Genomic DNA, 19,183 nt, shown 5'->3' with positions numbered 1-19,183 from the left:
GCAGGCAACTTCGGTTCCACTGATCTTCATGCAACGTAGAAGTTTTTTTCCTTTTTTCCTAGGAGAAAACACCGTTTCCCAGCTGAAGGTCTAATAGGATGAGGGTCTGTTGTGAGAACACAAACCTGGCTAAAAGGAACAGAGAATACAAAGGCAAAGCCAGGAGGTTGTGCGAATGAAATGTCAGCATCCCAATTCCTCTGAGCAGGAAAGGATATGCAACCTGGAGCCGCCAGGGGTCGCTGACTTTCGGCCTGCTACGTTTTTTTGGCCACTCAAATAAATAAAACAGACGAATCCATAAATAAATATTCCATTTGAATTCTAGGAAATCTGGGGAGGGGCTGAAAAATTCAAAAAGGGAGAAGACACGGTCTTGACAAATTAAAACTTGAGGTCAGAACGAGGAAGGACAAGAAAATAAATGTTCAAATTATACTCTGGGAATAAGGCATGTACAAGCACACGGTGGATGGGACTAGAGGACCTCTACCGTCCCATCCAACTCTGTTATTCTGTATTTTATTCTGTATATCATGGGAGGGGAGCTGGAAAAAAAAGGAAAAAAAAAGAAAAAGAAAAAAGAAACAAAGTCTTAAAATTTTAAATCTGATGTTGGAATGCGCCGGGACCAGCGTTATGAAACATTCAAAGGACCTGAAATATTAAGAGCAGTCTTATTTGTAGCAGCAAAGAGAGACTTTTTTTTTTTTTGGAAAAAAGATCAAAATCTTGGATATTTCAAAGATTTCTTCGAAGAAGGAAGATGCGTTCTGACAGGCATTGGTTTTGCCCTTGGTTTGGAAGGAAGGAAGATTGAAAGATGCTAAACTCAAGGAAGGGAGAGAGGAAGGAAAGAGAAAGAAAGAAAGAAAGAAAGAAAGGAAGGAAGGAAGGAAGGAAGGAAGGAAGGAAGGAAGGAAGGAAGGAAGGAAGGAAGGGAAATGAGAATGGGAGGGAGGGAGGAAGGAAGGAAAGAAAAAGAAAAAGAAAAAGAAAGAAAGAAAGGAAGGGAGGGAAATGAGAATGTGAGGGAGGGAGGGAGGGAGGAAGGAAGGAAGGACTTGGCCCTTTCTTCCTTTCCCCCTTCCTTCCTTCCTTCCTTCCTTCCTTCCTTCCTTCCTTCCTTTCTTTCTTTCTTTCTTTCTTTCTTTCTTTCTTTCTTTCTTTCTTTCTTTCTTTGTACTGCTGTGCAGGATGGGGCTTGGAGTCCCTCCCTGGCCCGGCGGGATGGGAGGTTTGTGCCTTCCAGCTGAGGGAAGACTCTTCTGCTGTGGAAGATGGGGCCTGGAGCCCTTCCCTGGCTGGACATGATAGGAGGTTAGTGCTTTTCGGGAAGGGAACACTCTTCTGCTGTGGGAGATGGGGCACGGAGTCCCTCCCGGGCTGGCCAGGAGGGGAGGTGAACGTCTTCCAAGAAAGGCAAAAGACTCTCTTTCTTCATCTGTGGCAGATGGGTCGTGGAATCCCACCCCAGCTGGGCACCATGGGAACCATCAATTCCCCCTCCTCCTCCTCCTTCCGCCAGAGGAGGGGGAAACCAGGCGCACCTGTGCCCCACAAGTGCCCTACACCCTCCTCTCCAGCACATGGGCCCTGGAGTCCTCCCGGCGGAGAGCCACGGGACCTGTCAGCCTCCAGCGGAGCCAGCAGGAGGAGCCGGCGGGGCGGGCGGCAGCAGGAACGCCGGCCGGGCAGCAGGGCGCGCTGTGAGCCGGGCTGGCCCTGCTTAGCGACGGCGGCACCGGCGGGAGCAGGAGCAGCAGCAGCGGAGCCGCGCGGAGCTCCCGGGGTCCGCCAGCGCCCGTGCCCGGCCTCCTGGGCCGAGCCAGCGGTGCCCCAACCATGTCCGGCAGGGTGGAGAAAGCAGGTAGGCGGCGCGCCGAGCCGAGCCGAGCCGAGCCAGGCCTGCCGGAAGGCCAGCCGGGCGCGGATGATGGGAAGCGGCCCGGCCCGGCCGCCCAATCCCCGGCAGGCAGCCGTTCCCGGCCAGGCAAAGGCCAACAGGGCAGCGCTGCCTTCCACCCACGGCCGAGAGGCATGTGGAAAGCTTGCACAGGCGGGATTGGGGGGGCGCTTGCAGCCCCCTGCTCTCCGGGGAGGGGGCACTTGGGGGGGCTGGGAGAGGCGGAGGGGCCCCCCCTCTCCCTGCACGCGCCGACAGGGGTGGGTGGGTGGGCGCGCGTGGGTCCCCTCCTGCCTGCTGGTGGCCAGAGTGGGAGGGCTCCCCCTTTTCGCACGCTCGGGCTTTGGGGAGGGTGCAAAAAACGGGGGGGTCCCTCTCGCGCGCGTGGGGAGGGTGGGGTAGGCCGGCGGGGGAGGGGGCTGGCTGGAAGGCCCCGGGCGTGGAATGGCACGCGCGGGGAGGCGCCCGAGCTCTTCCTCCCCCCGACCGGGAGTGTGACTCGTGGGTTTCCGGGGCACATCGTGGACGACGTGTGGATTTGTGCCTTTGGAGTTTGCCTCTGTTTATGGACGTGGGCGTGGAAGGTGTGCGGAGAGATCTAGCTAGGTCGATGCACACCTAGAATCTGTCTAACTGTATCTCTGTAATCACATACGATATATATGTGTGTGTTTGTGTATACACATACTGTATATGTATATGTATATCTATATACACACATATACTGTAGATATCTATACACACTATATACACAATGTATACACACTATCTATGCACACACTATATAGACAGAGAGAGAGAGAGAGAGAGAGAGAGAGAGAGAGAGAGAGAGAGAGAATGTACGGGTATAGTGTATACATATGTATATCCATACATGTTTGTGTATATGTATATTATAGATACATATGTGTGTATGTGCAATAACTGTTACATATCAACATGTTTCATTTCCTCTCTAGATGTCTTTCCTAAACAATATTGAAATGTGAAACATTATTTCAGTCCCTGCAACAAAGTAACCCTCACAAGTGATGCAAATGTTATCTCAAAAGCATTAGAAAAAAAAATATTATTATTGGCCATTTTTAAAGTACAGACATTTAATAAAAAAACCACACACACCCTATTTATAAGGTATGGGCAAATGTACATAGACCTGAATATCTGTGTGGATGTCAGTGAATTGATACGGAGAGTATCTGTCCTGTATATTTGTATGCACCTACTATAATGTTTATTAGATATCCCTTCACAAAATTCATTTGCACTTATTTGTGATTCCCACATGTGTAGAAGTGTGTCAATGGGCTCTCCATTTGGTGTAGGAAGGTTAAGCGTATATAATATCTGGGCTATATATTTGTGCATTGAGTGCCTTATGTAGTGATACATATTTTAATTTATGCATCAGATCTGTAAGCAGGCAACCACACTCCTAGAGCAATTTTGGATAGTGTACATTTCAAACATAAAACCATAAAACTACCTATCTGTCTATCGGTATCTTATCTATCTATCTATCATTAAATTCCCATTGGAGGCGATGAACTCTGGGCTAGTAAATATGAGTCTTATGTAGCCTGGCAATTTCCTGTGGTTTTTTTTTTTAAATCTAATTAATTATTTTAACGGTTTTAATTGTTTTGAATTTTGTTTATATGAGGTTGTTTTGGGGAACCAGCCAGAGGCATATATGTAAGGTGGGCAGTTAGATCAATGACTATTACGATTGAAATGGATTGTTGTCCGCCTGATTATTAATTGTCTGATTTATTAATTAAAGAAAAACTTAAAAATAAACGTTACGCATCTCCGTATAGTATGCATCTGTGAATATAATCTCTCTGTGTGAGACACACACATACAGAGGAATTATATTCACACACACACATACACCCTTTGGAGCATTTTAACACTAGATACTCTATTGGCGCCATTTTGGTCAAATGCCTTTCCAGCCTCTATTTCAAAGCCGCCATTGATGGAGCACCCACAACTTCTGGAGGCAAGGAGTTCCACTGGTTAATTGTTCTCACTGTCAGGAAATTTCTCCTTAGTTCTAGGCTGGATCTCTCCTTCATACATTTTCATCTGCTTGTCCTGCCCTCTGAAGCTTTGGAGAATAATCCCCTCAAACATAGGAAGGTCTCTCCTCCAATCTTTCTCTTAGGCTTCAAGGCCTCCAGAAGTTGTGGATGCTTCAACACTGGAGGTGTTCAGAAGAGACTGGACAACCATTTGTCTGAAATGTTTCCTGCTTGAACAAGGGGTTGGACTAGAAGACCTCCAAGACCTCCAAGACCTCCCTTCCAACTCTATTAGTCTGCTCTAGACATACCTAGCTCCTTCAACTGTTCGTCATACAGTTTGGCCTCCAGACCCTTGATCATCTCCGTTGCTCTTCCCTACACATTGATGTCTTCTCTGACATCGGTTACAGGAACTGGGTACGTCTCGTTTAATGAAAAGAGAGACCGGGGTGGACAAGATAGCAGTCTTCCAATATTTGAGGGGCTGCCCCAAAGAAGAAGGGGGGGTCAACCTCTTCTCCAAAGCACCGGAACACCGGACAAGAAACAAGGGATGGAAACTGATCAAGGAGAGAAGCAGCCTAGAAATTTCCTGACAGCAAGAACAATTCATCGGTGGAACGACCTGCCTCCAGAAGTTGTGGCTGCTCCAACACTGGGGGGTTTGAAGAAGAAATTGGACAACCTGGAATGGTAGAGGGTCTTTGGCTTGACTAGAAGACTTCCAAAGTCCCTTCCCACGCCTTCATTCTGTTGTTGTTATTCACCCGTGGAACAGAAAGCAATCCATTTTTTTTTCATGGCCCTGAGGGGGGGGGCTTTCTCCGTGGCTCAGATTGAATGCTTTCTGCCCATCTTTGAATCAGCAGAAAATGATGCCAACATGACATTCGGCTTTACTTATTGCTTACTCCTCCCCTGCTCCTTGGCTTTCCTCTGAGCTGACCCAGCCCAACAAATTTCACATTCCTTGAGCTGCGCTCAGAATGCCGTTGGGAGGATGGCGAGAAGACCGTTTTAGCTCTGATGGAGCAGAAAAAGACCACTTAAACCTGTCTGTGTCACAGGTAGGGGACAAAGTGAAGACCCCGTTGGGTAGGGGTCTTGCAGAAAAACAGAGGATACAGGTAAGTCCTCAATTTACCACCACAGCCGAGCCCAAAATTTCGGCTGCTAAACGAGACATTGGTTCAGGGAGTTTTGCCCCGTTGGACCACCTTTTTTCTCCCAGACGCTAAGCGAAACACTGCAGTTCTTAAGCTACTCACATGGTCGTTAAGCGAGTCCAGCTTCCCCCTTGACTTTGCACGGCCGAAGGTCACAAAAGGGGATCACAGCGACTGATAAATATGAGCCGGTTGCCAAGCGTCCGAATCTGGATTGCGTGTCCATGGGGGGGATGCTGCAACAGTTGTGCAAAAAACACTTTTTTTTTCAGTGCTCAACGGTCACTAAATGGACTGTTGTAAGCCAAGGACTCCCTTTGTTTGGTGAAGTGAGACAGGCTCTTAGAACAGACTGGATGGGGAACAAAAATGCCCCCCGAATTTTACAGTTATGGCCTTTTGTGGCAGGTTACCTAAATAGTTCGGGCTTAGTAAAATTTTAAATGTCCAGTTTTATAGAGACCGGTGGGGGGAGGAGGGATTAAGCCATCTATGGGTAGTCCTCAACTTTTGTCGATTCATTTAATGACTGTTCAGCGTTACGATGGAGCTGAAAAAAAAACTAACTTAACAATCAAGTCCTCACACTCATGACTGTCGCAATCGCAGATCCAAATTCAGGCGCTTGCAACTGACACAGATTCACGACGGTTGCGGCATCTCGGGGGGGGGGGTTTACATGATCCCCTGATCACCTTCCTAGCAAGCAAAGGTTCATTTAACAACCTCAAGATTCGCTTAATGTCTGCACTGATTCGCGTTAACCCCCGTGGCAAAAAAAAAAGGTTGTAAAATGGGACGTAACTGCCTTTAGCAATGATCTCGCTTAGCAAGGGCAATCTTGGGCTCTGTTGCAGTTCTAAATTGAGGGCCGCCTGTAAAGGAAGGGTGTTTTTATATATGCAAATTCATTTTGGAACAGAATATATATATATATATATTTGTTTTCTGAGGTTTTCGCGGGTGTTTGTATGTAGGTCTTTGGTTGTTCGGATTTTCTCCCGCGTAAAATTGGAAGTGTCTTGGCGACGTTTCGATGAAGTCCCATTCATCATCTTCAGGCTGGTGTTTTCAGCTTCGTGCTTAACACATTGCTCCTAGAAGCACGAAGCCAAAAGCACCAGCCTGAAGATGATGAATGAGACTTCGTCGAAATGTCGCCAAGACACTTCCAATTTTACGTGGGAGAAAACTCGAATAACCAAAGACATATATATATATATACATATATATATATTTCATTCCTCTCAAAGGACTGGAGCTGATATTTCTGCTGGAGAGAAAAAATTGGTTAGAAAGAAGTTCCCCACTTGAACCGATGCAAATTGGTGATGCAAATCGGCATGTTATATTTAGAGACTCAATTAGTGTTTTGCAAATCAAGCCCCGGTTTTATCGGCTTCCGTGGCGCAGACTTTTATTGGCAGGGAAGAAATCAATGTGGTTGCGTGCTCTGGGTGCGAGGACGCCACGGGCCTTCCTGGGAAAAGTTCAGAAATGGTGAGGTGCCACACGTGGCTTTTTCTCACTTATAATCAGCTGCTGGTTAGACCATTTCAGAGGCATTTGAGGAGAGGGGGGACTTAGGAGAATTAGAGGGCCACTTGAGGTGGGGTTAGGAAGAGGAGATGTCTGCCACGGCTTTGCAAAAGGTCTGTGAGCTTTGGAAGGTTTTCTTCAGTTTGGACAACACAGTGAACAGCAAACTCCTTCCTTCCTTCCTTCCTTCCTTCTTTCTTTCTTTCTTTCTTTCTTTCTTTCTCTCTTTCTTTCTTTCTTTCTTTCCAACTTTCCTTCCTCCCTTCCTCCCTCTTTCTTTGCCTTTGCTTTAACTATTTGGCCTCCCATGTTAATAGAACAGAACAGCAGAAGGGACCCTGGAGGTCTTCTAGTCCAACCCCCTGCTCAAGCATACATCATTCCAGACACACATGGTTGTCCAATCTCTTCTTTAAAACCTCCAGTGTTGGAGCACCCACAACTTCTGGAGGCAAGTCGTTCCACTGATTAATTGTTCTCACCGTCAGGAAGTTTCTCCTTAATCATAGCTTGCTTCTCTCCTTGATTAGTTTCCATCCGTTCTTTCTTGTCCTGTCTTCTGGTGCTTTGGAAAAATAGGTTGACCCCCTCCTCTTCTTTGTGGCTGCCCCTTAGATATTGGAAGACTGCTATCATATCCCCCCTCGTCTGTCTTTTCCTTAAAATTAGACATACCCAGTTCCTGCCGCTCATTCTTCATGTTTTAGCCTCCAGCTCCTTAATCCTCTTTGTTCCTCTTCTCTGCACTCTTCCTAGAGTCTCAACATCTTTTGGATATCGTGGTGGCCAAAACTGGATGCAATATTCCAAGTGTGCAATGCTCAGTTCCCAGGGACATGCAAGGATGAACGTGTGGCACACTCAAAGGGCAGCGGGTTAATGAGTGATGGTCTAATTTCCTCTCTCTGTCCCATTCTCTATTTTTTTGCAAAGCCCATCCTGGCTTATTAGGCTGGGCAGGGGAGCCAGAAATGATTTAGTTCTGTGGCTGAACATTGGCGTTTTGTATGAGCCAGCAAGGTCAGCTGGTGTGGAAAATCCCAGGGACTGAATCTTGAAACAGGGCATCCACACCCTCTCCTCTGCATAGGTTATGGGCCCAAGGAGTTGATATTTCAATGCTTGTGAGGGTAGGGGATGGAAAAGGCAGTTTTGAGCTGGGGGGGGGGGGAAGACGTGGAAGAAGACAGCTGGAGCATGCCGGAATGCAAAACAGCTGAGCAAAGTCTTAAGCAAAAAGCTGAAATTGGAAACAATTTCTAAATTTATTATCTGGGTGTGGACAGTCCTTTGGATTCTGGGTCACAGACAAGAGGGATGTAATTCTTTCTCTCTCTTTCTCTCTCTCTTCTATCTTTCTGTCTCCCTCTCTTCCTTTCTCTGTTTCTCTCTCTGTTAGTCTCTCTCTTTCTCTCTCCTTCCTTCTCTCTCTTTCGTTCTCTTTTTCTCTTACTCTCCCCGTTTCTCTGTCAGTCTCTCTTTCTCTCTCCTTCCTTTTCTCTTTCTCTCGTTTTCTTTTTCTCTCTTACTCTCTCTCCCCCTTTCTCTGTTCCTCCCTCCCTCCCTTTCTCTCTCTCTCTCTCTCTCTCTCTCTCTCTCTCTCTCTCTCTCTCTCTCAGAAATAAAGATTGGTGTATCTTAAGTAGAAAAAGGTTTTGTCATCCAGAATTCTGAGAAAATTCACACCTAAAGTCGCCTTCTCTATTCCTGTTTCCGGTACCCTTTGATAGCCCAAAATTTTGTAGAACTTTTTGTTTGTCTAAGAGAAAGACTAGGGCTGACATGATAGCAGTCTTCCAATATTTGAGGGGCTGCCACAGAGAAGAGAAGGTCAGCCTCTTCTCCAAAGCACCAGAAGGCAGGACAAGGAACTATGGAAACTAACCAAGGAGAGAAGCAACCTGGAATTAAGGAGAATCTTCCTAACAGTGAGGACAATTAACCAGTGGAACAGAAGCTGTGGCTACTCCATCCCTGGAGGTTTTTAAGAAGAGATTGGACAAGTCTTTGTCCAAAATGGTATAGGGTCTCCTGCTGGAGCAGAGGGCTGGACTAGAAGACCTCCAATGTCCCTTCCAACTCTGCTCTTCCATAATTCTGTAATCTCCATAATTTGCATAATTTCAGAAGCACCAGCCCATCCAGTGAACTACTCTGTCTTCAGTTCATCGTTCCTGGAATTTATTTTTTTCTGCTTAGGAGAACAGAGAAGCCAAATTTTCAGTAGCAGCCGAATTCCACACATGGATTTAGAAAAAAGATTATTTGTTGGCTTGCCCTACAGCAAGGCCAAGCAAACATTCCACAAAGCGGCCAGACTATTAAGTGTCTTTCTCGAGACACACCAAAGTGGTTTTTTTTATTGATCGTATCTCAAATCTTTGCAACCACCTTGTGTGTGTGTTTGCACGTGTCTACGAGTCCTCCCCGACTTGCTCATTTAGCAACCGTTAAAGTTACAACGGCACTGAAAAATAGGGACTTCACACTTAACGACCGTCACAGCACCCCTCCCAGGGTCACGTGATCGAAATCCAGAAGCTTGGCAACTGACTCGTACTTACGACGGTGGCGGCATCCAGGGGTCACGTGACTTCCTTTCACGACCGTCTGACAAGCAAAGCCAGATTCACTTCACAGCCGTGTTACCAACTTAACGACTGCAGTGAGTCAGTGTGGCCAAAAAGGTCGTTAAATGGGGCAAAATTCACTGAATCGGTGTCTCCCTTTGAAACTTTGGGCTTTATTCTTTATTCTCGAGGACTTGCCTGTATTTGGAAACATTTTTGGAACCTTATAAGAAAACTGTTGAGGAAGGGAAACAGATGACCGAGTGATCAGCAGTTAAAAATGTTTACAGCGACGCTCAGAAAATTCACAAGATTTGTCATCGGAGTTGCTAATGTGAGGAGGCTGATTGTTAGAACAGAGGTTTCCGTTCTGTCCTTCGGCTCTTGGGCAGGTCCCGAAGAAACACAGGTTGTACCTTTGTGTGTTTGTGGTGAAGGGTGAGGTTAGGTTCCACCTGGACTGTTGTAATTCTGCGTTGTGATTGTAGCCTTGCAGAAAACGAAGAGAGAGAGAGAGAGAGAGAGAGAGAGAGAGAGAGAGAGAGAGAGAGAGAGAGATGAGCTGAAATATTACAGTGAGCTAAGGCAGAGATTGTGGTCAGGTTTTATTTATTTTGTATCGCACCTTTATTATTTTTTATAAACAACTCAAAGCAGTGAACTCCTTTCTCCTCTTCTTTTCCCCACAACACCAATCTTGCAAGGTGGGCTGGACTGAGAAGGAGGGACTGACCCAAAGTCACCCAGCTGGCTTTCATGCCTAAGGCAGGACTAGAACTCACAGCCTCCTGGTGATTGGCGCAAAGTCACCCAGCTTTTGTGCCTTAAGGTGGGACTAGAATTCACCTTCTTCTGGTGATTGGCCCAAAGTCACTCAGCTGGCTTTCATAGCTAAGGCAGAACTAGAACTCAGTCCCCTCTTTCTACACTAAACTAAATTGGTCCTCATTTTAGAGTAGCATGCAAATACTTTTCAGCCAATGTATAAATATTTCGTCTCTTCGTATGTACCCGATGATTGCATTTGTTTCTATGTAAGGCTGTAGGACTATACATATGTTGCAGATAGCATGTTTTAAATGTGTGTTGTGCATGTGTACACTTGAGAGCAAGAAACTACATTTCATTTTTAATGTGTGCTGTTGTGCCCACAGGGGGAAAAAAATGACAAGAAAGGTTATCTCATCTCATCTCATCTTTCTTGGTGGTGGTGATGACAACTGTGGGTTTAGATGAAACTTCCTTTATGTATTTTAGGTGTTAAATGTGTTGGCCCCTATTTTACTAGGGGGTTACTCTAGGCAGTGAAGATGCCAGGAACATGGGCTTGGTGAAGGACAAATAGGGAGAGATATTTCACCTGTGACGGTTGCAAGAAGACATCCATGTTTCCAACGGAGGCGATGGCTAACTTCAACAAAAGCATTTATGAAGGAAGTCAGATAAAGCTCAGTTGCATCTAACAATTATACATCTGCATCTAAGAATAGATGTATTCTTAGCAACGGAGGGTGGGAATATTAGTATAAAGCATTTCCTGCATCTCAGGGCGTAAAGGTGATAGGAGCCAAATGAATAACTCAGAGTTTTCCTCTGTGACTGGGCGGCATACCAAATTCCCAAGCTGTGGGCAAAAGTGCCTCACAAAAGTCACCCAGCTGGCATTCACGGCGAGGCGGGACTAGAACTTGCCATCTCTGGGTGATTAGCCCAAAGTCACTCAGCTGGTTTCTGCATCAGTACTCCCAACTTCCTGGTTATTGGCCCAAAGCAGGGGTCTTCCAACTTGGCCCTTTGATGACTTGTGGACTTCAACTCCCAGAATTCCTCAGCCAGCTGGCTTCATAAGTCACTTTTTCCAAGGCTGTTGCAACTTCAAACCATCACTAAACTGATGGTTGTTCATGGATGACTCCCTGTATTTTATTACAGCTTGCAAAGCCACGGTCGACCCTTTCGATACAATCTGCGAATCTCATCTAGTTGTGGCTTGTTCCCCAAGTTAAGATAAAGGCAGCTTGTGGTTCCCTGTGAACTCGGCCTGTATCTCCGTCTTTTTCTCATGCCACAAAGTCTTGTCTAACCACGCAAGGCTGGCCTCTCCCCTGCTGGAGAATAGCTGCTTGATGATCTGCTGGATACCACGGACAGCTTCCCACCTCAAGGATATTTTTGTGTTGCGTCCCCCACTTGTGCTTCCATGAGTTGGGAGGGTCCCTTCCCGGCTGACCTACAAGGCAGGCTTTCTATGAGCCTTTTGATGACAAGTTGACTCAACTCACATTGTGGAATGCCATAATGTTTGTGCCGCTAACTCCAGAAGACTGGAGAGTCATTCATTAGATCCTGGTCCTGTAAGAGATGCTTGTTCTCTCCGTATCCACAAATCTTCGCTCGGCCGACCTAGTTGTTGGCGTTTGGGGGGTATTATGGGCTGTAACTTTCCATCCTGAAGAAGCATTTCCAAAGCATTTTTAGCTCAAATAGGGAATCCCTTCTATCAGAGATGATGTAGATGGTCTACCATTCTTTCGGTTGGTACAGGAATGGTGGACATCAGTTGGGGATGTCTCAATTTCATTTAAATATAAGGAAAATGTTCTGTGAAGATAGGAGTCTTCTCTTCTCTGATGGTTTTCAAGAAAGGGTAGATAGTGGTTGTCCTGCATATCGTGAAGGGTTCAACCACACGATCCTTGCGTCTTTTTCCAACTCTGCAGTTCCTTCCTTCCTTCGTCCATCCATTCGTCTCTGTTCAGGGGAGATGGTCGATGGTCTACAACTCTTTCCCTTGCTACCTAACCCGAAAGATTGGGTATTGGTTGTGGGTACTTCTAGCGTTCCGAATTCTGTGCTGCCTCAGTTTCTTTTAAATGCAAGGGAAACGTTCTTGGTAGCAAGAGTCCACCTGTGGGAGGTGGTGGTTTCCCACCTGTGGTGGCTTTCAAGACAAAGCTGGAGAACCACCTCTCGGTGACTGTTTCACTGGTGGTCCTGCACGTAGTAGCAAAGGGCTCAGCTAAATGATAATTGAGGTTCTTTCCAACTCTGTGGCTCTTTTGGAATCACAGAGTTGGAAGGGGCCTTGGAGGTCGTCTAGTCCACCCCCTGCTCAAGCATTACAGACAAGTGGTTGTCCTATCTCTTCTTAAAACTCTCTAGTGGTTCCTTTCCCTTCCCTTCCCTTCCCTTCACCTCACCTCACCTCACCTCACTTCACTTCACCTTCTTTCCTCCCTCCCTCCCCTCTTCTCTTCTCCCCTCCTTCCCTCCATCCCCATCTTCCTTACTTTCCCTTCTTTCTTTCCTTCCTTCCTTCCTTCCTTCCTCCCTCCCTCCCTCCCTCCCCTCTTCTCTCCTCCCCTCCTTCCCTCCATCCCCATCTTCCTTCCTTCCTTCCCTTCCTTCCTTCCTTCCTTCCTTCCTTCCTTCCTCAACCCCTTGCTCAAGCAGGAGACCCCATTCCATTCGGGGCAAATGACTGTCTAGCCTCCTCTTGAAAATCTCCAATGATGGAGCAAGCACCTACAACTTCTGGAGGCAAGTCGTTCCGCTGATCAATTGCAGGAAATTTCTCCTTATTGCTAGGGCGAGAATGTCGCTTTTTCTTCTCCGGAAAAATATGAGTCGGCTTGGAGAGGTTTCAGGATGTCTTCTCAGCCTGGGAAATCTTTCCAAAACATTTCCTTTCCTTTATTCTTCAATGGCTGTTTATTGAGATCCCCAGATGCAGCAAGGGCCTCCGTGATAGGCTTTCAAAGGGAGGACCAGTGGGAGAACTTTAACCTGGGCGGGGGGGGGGGGAATTGTTTTAAGGGGAGGGTGTTGCCTCCCCAAACCTCAACTTTGCATTGTGTTATTTTTAAGCTGAGAAGTTGGAAGCGCTTTTTGGATTTTTGCCCAAACAGCTGGTTTTCTCTATGAGTTTGAGCTGAATGGAAGCGAAGAGAGGAAGGAGAGAGAGAGGAAAAAAAACAACCTTAGCATCAAACGGAAGTGGCCCCCGCCTAGCCTGGTTGGCACCGACACGCAACAGCTGTCTCTTTTTGGACCGTTTTGGGTATTTGAGGCGAGGAATTACTTAAGGATAAGCTGTGGCTTTTTTTAAACAAAAAAACGAAAAACAGGACTTTGGAGTTTTAGCGAGAAACTTTCTTTGTTGGCTTTAACGGATTACAACTTTTTTTTTTTTTAAAAAAAAAATTAAGTGCAGTTGGGAAAGTTGTGTCTAGCAACTCTGGGTCTCTCTGAAACGTCACGGAGTTTTCTTAGTCCCGGTGGCAGAGATTTTGCTTGGCTAAAGAATGTTTATCTGAGATCACTTTTCCAGGGTGTTCAGAGCAGAGTACCACAATAGTAAGCAAGAGGATGGACCCTAGGAATTATATGCAGGCAGTCCTCAGCTTACAATGAGTGGCAGGGTGGTGAGGACACTTTCCTCCCACTCGGAAAGTTGAGAGTTGAATCCTAGGCAGTGGCAGATGTTTCTCTCTCCTAGGGCGCAAAGAAAAAAAAAATTTGCTGTGAACTCTTGTGTAGGCATCAGGAAGGGCATCCAGCCAGTAAATGCTCAGTCACTGGAGCTTTTCAAGAAGAAATTAGAACAGCCGTTTGTCCAGAATAGTAAAGGGTCTCCTGTTTGAACAAGGGGTTGGACTAGTAGACCTCCAAGGTCCCTCCCAACTCTTATTCTGTTACATAGGAGATGATTAGAGCCTATCCATTGCACCACCCTATGGCGAGACCATTCCATTGAAAGCTTGATTTGAAGTTGTAGGAGAAGAAGAGGCAGACCTTGGTGGAGTCAAGAGAGGAACCAGTCCAGAAGCATTAAGTTCCCACAAGTGATCCAGGTCCAGACACCCCTCCCTCCCCCGGAATCCTCTTAACTCTTATCTAGCACCAATTTAGTGCTGACCACAAGTTGACTTGTGTAGAGGCACAGACGACATGTCATCTTATCTGGAACTCAGTGTGTGGTCCAGATTCTTCCTGTCTGGCAGATGTTTAGAACAAGGTCTTTTGAGAGCTGTTGCATTTATGTAACCTTCTGCTGATGCATCATCGGCAGAGCTATTTTTGGCTCTGATTTGTGGCAGAACCCTTGGCGATGACCACGTGTTTTGGAGGAATCAGCCTCACTGTTGACCTTTCTGCTCTGTTTCTAGTGTCTTTCCTTCCTCCGAAATCTCGTTTTCATTCCAAAAAAAAAAAAAAAAGCAGTGGGCCTTTTTATTCCTTTAAGTTGCAGATTTCTCCAGAAATCTTCTCTGAAGACATTCCTTGGGGAAGTAGGACCGATCAGTTCCTCCACCTTCTCTGTCTCTCTTCTTCTCTCCTTGCTGTTCTCCAACTAAGGCTATTGATGGCTGTCCATAACACGAGAGAGGTGATGGAGAACATCTCTATGACTTGTTTAACCAAATGCCTTCCTTTGTTTACTGGGGTAGGGCAGGACAAGTAGTCCTCAACTTAACAATGGTTCACTTGGTTTGAAGTTACAACGGCATTGAAAAAAAGAACTTACGACCATTTTCCAGCATCTCTCTCTGGTCGCATAATCAAAATCCGGACGCTTGACAAATGGCTCATATTTATGATGGTTGCATTACTCAGTAGGTTACTGATTGCTAATGGGTGGCTGGACTGTCCGGAGAGCCCAAGATGCCACAGACTATGGGGTTTTTTTTGTTTGTTTTTTGTTTAGTCCACGAAACAGAGAAATTAGACAAAAAATATAATTTTGGAAGGATGTTGAAATGGAAGGGTTGGGACAGAGCTCGGAAACCATGTAGGGCTGTGATTTTCAAACTTGGGAAGTTTAAGATCTGTAGACGTCAACTCCCAGTATCCTGGCTGGGACATTCCAGCTGGGGAATTCTGGGGATTGAAGTCCGTATGTCCGAAAGTTCCCAAGTTTGATAAACTTGGGTCTAGTCCAGGGGTAGGGAACCTTGGCTCTTTTATAACTTGTGGACTTCGATACCCAGAATTCCTGAACCATCCCTGCCGACTCAGGAATTCTGGGAGTTGAAGTCCACAAGTCATAAAAGAGCCAAGGTTCCCTACCCCTGGTCTGGTCGATATCCTTGGCAGATTCGGGAACTGTCTGTTAACAGCATCCTTGACAGATGCCACTCAACTTCAGTGGAAGTGCTTCTAGCAAAGGAGAGTCCACCATCTTCTAGTACCGTCTGCTTCGTTGCTGAACAGCATCTTATCATTAAGAAACTTCTCCAGATGTTCCACCAAAATGGAGCTCCTTGTATTTGAAGCTCCTCCTTTCTTCTATCTTCTGCAGTGACACTGGACAATTCTGCCCTGTCTTTTCCAGGACAACCTTTTAGATGATTGAAGACAGTTATTGTATTTCCTTGTGTTCTTCTCTTCTTTGCTCCTTCACCAGAAGCGTGCTTATTGTTAATTGTGTATTAATGGGGAAGACTTCTCCTGGTTTTCTTATTTGAGGGATTCACTCTTGGGCTACCAGAGAAGTCAACTTACAAACTGTAGAACAGGAAGAGTTACTAAGCTCCTCCTCCTCCTCCTCCTCCTTCTCCCAATGTTTCCAAGCATGCCTTCCAAAAATGGGAAGGAGACACATCCAGAGCAGAGACAACAGACAACCTCCTTAGATGGTGAATTATGTTGTGTTCCATCAGGAGTGATTTAACAGTTGAACCACACTCAGTGGAGAGAGATGGTAACAGAGCAATAAATCATAGATTGCATTCATAGGGAGAGCTAAACTCAGTCTTAACCATGGCTGACTTGTTCTAGCTTACCAGAGTGCCAAGAAAGCCTCCCAATCATGGCCAGGGGTTTGTACAAAGAGTCATGCGGAAGTTGCTCTTAATTTGAACTTTCATTCACATTTTCATTGTTCATTTTTGTCGGCCATGATTCATTAGTAGCAAAAGAGCCCTTGGTGTCTAATGGAAGCCGTGATGAATCATAGAATCCGAAAGGACCAGCCCTCAAGACAGGAGACCTTATACTATCCTGGTCAAATGGTTGTCCAGTCTATTTGGAAGACCTGCAGTGATGGAGCATCCACAACCTCTGGTGGCAACTTCCGTTCCACAGATTAATTGTTCTCCCTGTCAGGAAATTTCTCCTTAATTCTAGGTTGCTTCTCTCTTTAATGATCTTTTACCCATTGCTTTTTGTCTTGCCCTCACCTGCTTTGGGGAATAAGTCAATCCCCTCTCCTCTCTGACAGTCTCTCAAGTACTGGAAGACTGGATGACATCATACTCATCCTAACATGATTGGCACACTAACACCCCTTGTCTCTTTACAACTCCAGTCTATACTGCCTTGCCCTTCCGGCCATTGTTCCCTCTGCATGCCACTAACCAGGTCACCCAGATAAGCAGAGATTGACCCCAAGATTAACACTTAACCAACAATCCAGAAGTAAACAATTCTCCAGTCAAGGAACTACCAGCCCAGACAAACAGTAAACAACAGCCTAATCAAGGCATCATCAACCCTGACAGGGAACGCCACTTATATAGAAACAGACAGCAAACTCCACTCTTTTCTAGCACTGATGATGTTGCCTAGCTGGGTCATGAAATGTCTGCAAGAAAACCACCCAACTCAGAGAGCACCAAAGATCCACAATCCCCCTCCTTCTCCTCCTGTTTTTTCCTCCTCCTCCTCTCCACAAATCCTACTGCCTTCTAACACGGATGATGTTGCCTAGCTGGGTCATGAAACGTCTGCAAGAAAACCACCCAGCTCAGAGAGCACCAAGGACCCCACAACCAGGTCAGTCTCTGAAAACGTAGGATTTAGTAGGACTGGGTGGAATCCCTTTCCATCTGGTTCCTGAACAAGTCACTTGAGCGGCAGCCTTTGGCCGCTCAGAAACGGGCGCTGAAATGGACCTCCAAATTATAGTACAGGTGGTCCTCAACTTACAATAATTTGTTTAGCGACCGTTCAGAGTTACAACAATACTGAAGGAAGGAACTTAATGACCGTTTTTCGCCCGTTCAAAATTGAACAGCTACAACAGAGGGAGAGGCACACCACATCATCTCTCTCCAGTCTACAACACTGTCCTTTCAGCAGTTGCAAGAAGGCTCCACACCCATTTGCACTTCTCAGGGAACCCTGACGACACAGATAAGCCTCCAGGTAGCCTCAGCGACCCTCTAAGAAGGCAAATGACCAACAGTTTGCAAGGAGTCTAAATCTTTCCATTCCCCACCCTCCAGTCAGAGCTGAAGAAGCTTCTGGGATGAGAAGCGAAACGTCTTCAAAGAAAAACAAGGAAGTCCCAGTTGCCTCCTGAAAAAGCATCTTTGGGATACTTGGCCTGAGGCTTCCTTAAACCTAGCAATATTCATGATATCCCCAGAGAATCTTCTGGACCACTTGGGAAGGAGGTTGATTGCTCTTCTCCGAAGAAACCACTCTTCTCCCCCTCCCCACCGTGGTGTGTTTTTTTTTTTCAGTGAAAGGGACCGATGACATCACCCTGTTGCCCAGACGACAGGTAAATAGCCCCTGGCAACAGGGGGGGGGTTTCATTATAGAAATCCCAAGGCTTGTTTCCCAAGAGAAAGAAGTCCAAAAGTGGAGAATGTGATGCAACTTTAAAAAGCAGTGGAGCCCAGATCCTTCTCTTCTTTTTACCTCCATCTCCGGTTGATTCTAAGCCAGGATCAGCTCCAGGCGTCCCTTTTCTTGTTTCCTGGAGGGTGTGTCTCCTCTCCAAGCTGGTTCTTGTCCTCCAAAACCCTGGAGGCGCTTCATTCTTGAGTGCCTGCATCATCTTCTGTGGTTACCTTTGCCTCCTCAGTCAGACTTCCCCAGACGACACGCTTGGGACGCGTTCGGTTTTAAAAGCCTGATGTTTTCGCTCAGTCTGGTTTTCTCTCCCGAGCTGCTGATGGCCCTTCAGATGTTGAAACCGTGATCACATCTCCGGTCCACCTTCATGACTCCAGGCGAAGCATTCCTGGTTTCGATTGCTTTGCTTTGACTACTTTTCCATCTCTTGAGCCATCTGGAACTCGTTTCCAGAGATCCTAGGGCGGCAAGGGGACCCGCTCAAAGCCGGAGCCTTATACCACCCTAGTCAGATGGAGGTCTGGTCTTATTTTTGAAAAGCTCCAGCGACGGAGCACCCACAACTCCAGAAGGCAAGTCATTCCATTGATCAGTTCTTCTCACCGACAGAAAATGTCTCCGTGGTTCTAGATTGCTTCTCTCCTTGATTAGTTTCCATCCGTTGCTTCTTGTCTGGCCTTCCGGCGCTTTGGAATAGAAGTTGACCCCCCTCTTCTTTGTGACAGCCTCTCAAGTCCTGGAAGACAATTATCACAAGTTCCCCCCCCCCAATCCTTCTCGTCAATAGGCTAGACCAGGGGTAGGCAACCTTGGCTCTTTTATGACTTGTGGACTTCAACTCCCAAAATTCCTGAGCCAGCATGGCTCAGCATGGAAATCTCTCCACCCTTCCTTCTTTGCCTCCCCTTCTTTCTTTTTTTCTTTTTCCTTCCTTCCTTCCTTCCTTCCTTCCTTCCTTCCTTCCTTCCTCCCTCCCTTCCTTCCTTCCTTCCTTCCTTCCTCCTCTGATCCTTCTCTCTCCCTCTTTCCTTTTCTCCTTTCCCTCCCTCTCTCCCTCCCTTCCTCTCTTTCCCTTGTGCTGTTAATTCATCCAGTGATTTCCCAGCAGCCTCCCTCCAACAGGCGTAATGTTTTGGCATAACTTACTTCCTGGAAGGACTCCAGAGACTTGGACCCAACCAGACGTCAAACTGTTAGCCAGGAATGATGGATAATGGCGGGTCAGAGGCAAACTGCTTTGAATCCTCCTCTCCTCTCTTTCTCCCTTCACTTCCCCCCTCCCTAGTCCTCTTCTCTGGAAATCGCCAGCTGATATTTCCCCCCCCCACACACACACACCCTTTCATCAGTTGGCCCAGGGCAAAACAAACTTTAGATCACAGGGAA

At 46.5% G+C, this 19,183-nt stretch overlaps 1 protein-coding gene across 5 annotated transcripts in view; it reads left to right on the top strand.

The window, feature by feature from the left end:
• Positions 1-1,712: 1,712 nt before the first annotated feature.
• Positions 1,713-19,183, top strand: part of RAPGEF1 (Rap guanine nucleotide exchange factor 1) — a 42,954-nt gene continuing 25,483 nt past the window's right edge. For 4 of the 5 annotated variants that reach the window (XM_039322952.1, XM_039322951.1, XM_039322950.1 and 1 more), the window contains exon 1: positions 1,713-1,870. In XM_039322952.1, coding sequence (XP_039178886.1) covers positions 1,846-1,870 — 25 coding nt within the window. In that variant the 5' untranslated portion in view covers positions 1,713-1,845. Of the gene's footprint in view, positions 1,871-8,686; positions 9,621-19,183 lie in introns of those variants that run through there. The other variant, XM_039322949.1, reaches the window with a different exon arrangement.

This window comes from Crotalus tigris, unplaced genomic scaffold, assembly GCF_016545835.1.
Source record: "Crotalus tigris isolate CLP2741 ecotype Arizona unplaced genomic scaffold, ASM1654583v1 scf7180000024153.1733885, whole genome shotgun sequence".
Classification (NCBI taxonomy): domain Eukaryota; kingdom Metazoa; phylum Chordata; class Lepidosauria; order Squamata; family Viperidae; genus Crotalus; species Crotalus tigris.
This window is presented reverse-complemented; position numbering and strand designations above follow the sequence as displayed.